General features: G+C 25.7%; 2 protein-coding genes across 3 annotated transcripts; one reads left to right on the top strand and one right to left on the bottom strand.

Moving 5' to 3' along the window:
- Positions 1-561: 561 nt before the first annotated feature.
- On the top strand, positions 562-4,784 carry Eaf6 (chromatin modification-related protein EAF6/MEAF6). 2 transcript variants are annotated; one of them, XM_074256470.1, is made up of 4 exons: positions 562-838; positions 1,100-1,303; positions 1,402-1,438; positions 4,278-4,753. In XM_074256470.1, the coding sequence occupies exons 1-4, from the start codon at positions 767-769 to the stop codon at positions 4,610-4,612; spliced, it is 648 nt and encodes a 215-aa protein (XP_074112571.1). In that variant the 5' UTR covers positions 562-766; the 3' UTR covers positions 4,613-4,753. The 2 variants fall into 2 exon arrangements, with proteins under 2 accessions (XP_074112571.1, XP_074112581.1); XM_074256480.1 differs by lacking the exon at positions 562-838 and adding an exon at positions 917-1,015 and having other exon boundaries at positions 4,278-4,784.
- A 123-nt stretch (positions 4,785-4,907) lies between these two features.
- LOC141536161 (cuticle protein 19) lies at positions 4,908-5,616 on the bottom strand. The gene is made up of 4 exons (XM_074256495.1): positions 5,504-5,616; positions 5,390-5,445; positions 5,202-5,319; positions 4,908-5,143 (listed from the first exon to the last, which is right to left on the bottom strand). Exons 1-4 carry the CDS (start codon positions 5,516-5,518, stop codon positions 4,922-4,924), a joined length of 411 nt encoding a protein of 136 aa, XP_074112596.1. The 5' UTR covers positions 5,519-5,616; the 3' UTR covers positions 4,908-4,921.
- Between the last annotated feature and the right edge of the window lie 384 nt (positions 5,617-6,000).

Below are 6,000 nucleotides of genomic sequence, written 5' to 3'. Positions count from 1 at the left end.
TCCCCCCCTCCAGACCACGCAGATTTTTTAATTCAACAAAACAATTTGGAAATTGTCTTGAAAAAGATTTAAAGATATTTTATTAAATTATCTGTCGGATTGGTATTGCACAAACTAAATTACGAAAGGCGCAAATCAGTCTCAACACCTGAACGTTTTTTACAAGGATTATCGTCAGTCAACCATGTGAGTACATACAGTCTATCAGTCTATCATCCACTTCTTGTACTTATATGTATAATCCAGATAATAAAGCGCCAATACGGAACTCCGTAATACTTGGAAAAATATTTCATAAATCCGGTACTTTATTTTATAAATTTATAAATTTAATTAATTTATTTCATTTAATCTACTCTAAAAAAAATTTTTATTTTTTTTTATCTCTTTTTTAATGATAACTTTTGACTTTTAAAATTTATTCAAGTTTGAGAGAAAGATTGTCAAGTGTATGTGTGTATTTGTAACTGAGATAAAAAAGGAATTTGAAATTTTATTAGTTAGAAAGAGAGGAATACTTGGAAAGGAAAATTTTATATATAATAAGTGAAACGATGGAATTGAAAAACAGAAAACAGCTGATGGTTGAAAATTGAAATAGAGATGGCAACAGATTCATTCTTTTATTTGCTCTTTTTATTTCATATCTATTAGTAAATCAGAAATCAGCTTTGTTTTGATTTTGATTGAGAAATAAATAACTATTTTTAACTTTTATTTTTCAACACAAAAGTGTTTTACATAAGTACACTCAACTATTTAAAATATGTCGACTAAGTCATCCGTAGATTTAAGAGGCGAATTGGCTGAGCTTGTTAAGCGAAAAGCTGAAATAGCTGTAAGTTTCCTATTTCTATTTATTTATTAAAATAATTACCCTAATTAAATATTTATTTCAGAAGTTAAAAAAAAAAAAAAAAAAAAAACAAATAATGATCCCATTAATTGTAAATAATTTTAAATGATTTGACATTAAAAATTTAGAGTTTATATGATGATTGAATTTAAGGTTAAGGTTGATCATTTGACTTTTTATTTATAAATTTAACAGCTGATTATTTTATTTTTTTTTTTTTTTTTATTTATTTATTTATTTCAGGACACCCTGGCGAATTTAGAAAGACAAATATATGCTTTTGAAGGTAGTTATCTTGAAGATACACAATTATATGGGAATATTATACGAGGATGGGACAGATACTTAGCTAGCAATAAAAATACAAATAGTAAAGCTGACAAAAGAAATAGAAAATTTAAAGAAGCTGAAAGATTATTTTCTAAATCATCAATAACGTCCATGGCTGTAAGTTCATTTATTTATTTATACATTAATTGTTATTAAAAAAAAAAAAAAAAAAAAAAAATGTTTATAATTTGATTGTTTATTTATTTATATTTCAGGCTGTAAGTGGTTTGGTAGAAAATACACAAGAAAAAAGTAAGGATTTGAATGGATATTCATGATTATTGTACATAAGTAGCACATCTTTTTCTTTTCATAAATTTATTCTTTCTGCTGAGTTAAATTGTTATTTAAATTTTGATTAATCAAGATATTTTTTAAAATTACTACATAGTCTATCATTGAGCATGTTCGCTAATTATTTATTTATTATTTTTTGTTTTCGTTTCATTAAATTGTAAATATATTTTTTAAAATTATATTTTTGGCTATGAGTTCTGTCATTAGTTCTGTCTTTTCATCACATTTATTGTATATAAATTATATAAATCAATACTTTTAAAATATTATAATTATTATTTTAATTTTAATGCACATAATGTTAAATGAGTGAATGATTGAATGATCTAAACAGAATTATTGTGGAAAAAAAAAAAAATATATATATATATATATATATATATATATATTAGGGGGGTCAAAAAAATCGAATAATATATTTTTGATTTTATACTCTGAAAAATAGGTTCGTAGACACCTAAAAAGAATTCTCTCCAAGTATAAGCTCTTAATTATAACGGGAAGGTCCTCCGCTTTGCGGGTTTCTATTTTTTTCGAATAATCAGATAAAAAAATTTATATCTCGCTTCCAACTGCTTGGAAAAATATTCCGTGGCATAGATTTTGTGAGAAATTGAATGCTTTACAAAAAGGTCTCTTATGACTTTTTCAAAAACTCAACCGATTAAAAGATATTCATAGTTGAAGTTTGGCTATTTTAAGGAAAATATTCGTTTTTATTATGAATTTTATAAGTCGATGAAAAAAATTATTTCGGATTGCGGAACTCATGATTTTGTAGGAAATTTACTGCTCTACAAAAATGGTCTCTTATGATTTTTTGATTAAGTGAAGCCGTTACGAGATATTCATCGTCAAACATTAACGAATATCAATATTTCCAGTTTTTGATCAATAATTCGATAAATTTTAATTTAAACTATGAGTTTCAGGAAAATTTACATAAATTTGAGTTTCGATCGATAAAGAAATGTTATAATAAGTTAGATAAAGAATTATTGGAATTATCATTGATTTTCCTTGGAGAAATGCCTCAAGAAAAGATTTCTTTCAAACGTCCTGGTGCTGTTCATCATGCTAGATGGATGGCTAAGGCCATTTATAGTTTGAAAATGTATCTATTCAGAGATGAATTCAAACTCTCTCAGAAAGAATTGCATGGTCTTCGTCATTTCTGTATTTTTATAGTCACATTGTATTTAAAAGCTTGGTTTTCATCAACTTCTGCAACAACTGCTGCTTATCATGACTTGCAGTTTATGAAAAATTTATTGGAGTACAAACATATCAATCCTTTGATTTCTTCAGCTACGTGTGAAAAAATGATTTCGCACTTATGGTATTTGAGTGATGAACTTGCCATTTTATCACTGTTTGACGATGGCGTTCCATTAGAAGTAAAAAAGTATTGTTGAAGCTGTTAATACTCGTGAAGGTACAGATTCTAAAGCTAAAAGATTTGTAATTGCTAAAAAGATTTGAATTCATTGGCGCAGAGAACTCTGAGTGACTTTGTGTCTAAAAAGTCATTAAATCTTTTCAAAATCTTAAATCTACCGTATGACTTTCTTGATGTCGATGTTGAATTATGGCCTACTAATGAGAGTTATCTCGAAAATAAAGAATACTTTCAACAACTAAAAGTTGTCAATGATTCAGCAGAGCGAGCTGTTGCATTAGTCAGTGAATATAATCAATGCTTGACAAAAAATGAAGAACAATTCCAGTACTTACTGCAAGTTGTCAAAGAACATCAAAAACATTCCCAAATTGTAATAAAAGAAATTATTTATAGTAATAGCGTACTGTTATGTTAAAAATATAGACAATTATATTGCAATTGATAATTCAATAAAAAATTTATCTATAAAAAAGTTAAATACTGGTTGTTTCTCACTTGATTCAATACTTTTCATATTAAATTTGACAAAGAAATATGTCATTCACTTCAAATTAAACTAATCATTGGCTATATGTCGAAAAAAATGCTCTAATTTCTTGTTTTAATGCAATCAAACAAGCTCAAGACTGAAAACAATATTAAAAAAATTGTTTATAACATTTCTTTATCGATCGAAACTCAAATTTATGTAAATTTTCCTGAAACTCATAGTTTAAATTAAAATTTAACGAATTATTGATCAAAAACTGGAAATATTGATATTCGTTAATGTTTGACGATGAATATCTCGTAACGGCTTCACTTAATCAAAAAATCATAAGAGACCATTTTTGTAGAGCAGTAAATTTCCTACAAAATCATGAGTTCCGCAATCCGAAATAATTTTTTTTCATCGACTTATAAAATTCATAATAAAAACGAATATTTTCCTTAAAATAGCCAAACTTCAACTATGAATATCTTTTAATCGGTTGAGTTTTTGAAAAAGTCATAAGAGACCTTTTTTGTAAAGCATTCAATTTCTCACAAAATCTATGCCACGGAATATTTTTCCAAGCAGTTGGAAGCGAGATATAAATTTTTTTATCTGATTATTCGAAAAAAATAGAAACCCGCAAAGCGGAGGACCTTCCCGTTATAATTAAGAGCTTATACTTGGAGAGAATTCTTTTTAGGTGTCTACGAACCTATTTTTCAGAGTATAAAGTCAAAAATAAATTATTCGATTTTTTTGACCCACCCTAATATATATATATATATATATATATATATATATATATATATATATATATATATATATATATATATATATATATATATATATATATGTAAATAATTATTGAACGGTATTATTGTTTAGTACGGTTTAATTAGAGGGTACCCTTATTTTAGTTGAACGATACAGTGAGTCAGAATCACAGCTTGGAAACAGCGGTAGTGAAGACAACTGCAACTATAACAATTCTAGTGTGGTAACATCGGGTAATAGCAAAGACTCAAGTGGAAAGAATCACACGTCCATACAATCTGGATATTTACAAAACAACGGTACATTGAGTAACAACGATCCCAATGTTACATTTACAAATGGTCCATTGTCAAATGGTAGTCTAGAACATATTTCCACACCCGCTAAAGATGGACATACCAATAGCAAAGAAGCTAGTAAAAATAGATCATCCAACAGCGCTAAGAAAAATAATAATAAAAGATCTCGAAATAGATAATTTATTAAATATCATTTTAATATTAATAATAATAATAATAATCATCATTCATCTTTTACTTAATTAATTAATTCATTAATGGTTACGTAAAATTTACGACATACGTACAAATTTAAAGATTCATCAAATTTACCAAGTATTACTTTTTTAAACATGATAAAATAATTATTTTAAACCGTGATTTAAAATAAGTTATAACATTTTTTGTATTGAAATAAATTCTGATATTTACAACTAATAGTTAACTATTAAATTAATAATAATTTTTTTTTTTTTTGTTTTTTTTACTGAAGCAATTAATTAGTTTCATTAATTAGGTCTGTGGAAATTTGGTGGTAAGCTTTTGGTAACCACAGCATTAAATCCATTTTTATCGTCTGCTGTATAAGTTACTGTACGAATAGATCCATCGGCTTCGACTACCGAGTACTCACCACGTACAGTATCACCATTTCTTTCTTCCCAAGCTGACTTTGAGTCACCCGTATAACCGTCAATTACGCCGTAATTAAATGAGTAGATTGGATAATCCTTAAAATAATAAATTATTTAGTATTATTATTAATTTTTAATTAAATATTAGTATTACCATGTAATCGACTTTAGGTTTTTTCTCAGATGATTTTAGTAGATATTTAGGTATTGTTGTCAATGATCCAGGTTTTAATGATTTATAAACTGACTGTTCGTTATACGGCCAATTGTATCTAAAATTAAATAGATAGTTAATAATAATTAATATTATCAAAATTATTATATTTTATAATTATTAATTACCTCTGAGTAAAACTAAATTCAATATTGGTAAAAAGCCATCCAACAAATGTTAATATCTAAAATAATAATAATAATCAACGTATAATTTAATTTTTATAATTGTTAAATACTTACATGTAAAATTGACATGGTAAATTTATTTAGTATAACAATTTAAAAATACGAAATGTCAACAGCGTGTCTTTTATTAAAACTATCATGACAGTATCTGGAAATGTATTCTTCTTTATATACTTAGACTTACATTCTCTTTTTATTACATCTATAGGGGAGTAAATAATTATTAAAAGAGTATCTTTTGATTTAGTTTTAAATTCAGATCGTGACAATGGTGAAATTCATAAAATAATAATATTACTATTACGTTGACTTAATAATATAATATGGTGTCAATCGACGTTATGTAAAATTTATTACAAGATTAATTGGTTTCTTGATTTTAAAAATTTGCAATTAAAATCAACTTTCAATATTAAAATAAAAACAAATAAAAAATTGGATATTGATAAGTAGCAGGTATGAGATTAACGATCAAAGTCTAAATATAAATAAACATTTGACTAATATTAATAATAACAAACGTTTGAGAGATTGTTTTTATTTTTATTTTA

The sequence above is a fragment of the Cotesia typhae genome, unplaced genomic scaffold, assembly GCF_013202065.1.
Source record: "Cotesia typhae breed Kobodo isofemale line unplaced genomic scaffold, CoteBio_Ctyphae contig_123, whole genome shotgun sequence".
Taxonomy (NCBI): domain Eukaryota; kingdom Metazoa; phylum Arthropoda; class Insecta; order Hymenoptera; family Braconidae; genus Cotesia; species Cotesia typhae.
Note: the sequence above shows the minus strand (reverse complement) of the source record. Positions and strands in the feature narration are given on the sequence as shown.

Excerpts from the sequence above, each read along its gene's own strand:
- Eaf6 (XM_074256470.1), top strand. The coding sequence starts at position 767 with ATGTCGACTAAGTCATCCGTAGATTTAAGAGGCGAATTGGCTGAGCTT. Across the intron at positions 839-1,099 it reads AGCGAAAAGCTGAAATAGCT|GACACCCTGGCGAATTTAGA; the intron begins GTAAGTTTCCTA and ends TATTTATTTCAG. Across the intron at positions 1,439-4,277 it reads AGAAAATACACAAGAAAAAA|TTGAACGATACAGTGAGTCA; the intron begins GTAAGGATTTGA and ends CCCTTATTTTAG.
- LOC141536161 (XM_074256495.1), bottom strand. Across the intron at positions 5,320-5,389 it reads GAATTTAGTTTTACTCAGAG|ATACAATTGGCCGTATAACG; the intron begins GTAATTAATAAT and ends ATTTAATTTTAG. Across the intron at positions 5,144-5,201 it reads AACCTAAAGTCGATTACATG|GATTATCCAATCTACTCATT; the intron begins GTAATACTAATA and ends TATTATTTTAAG.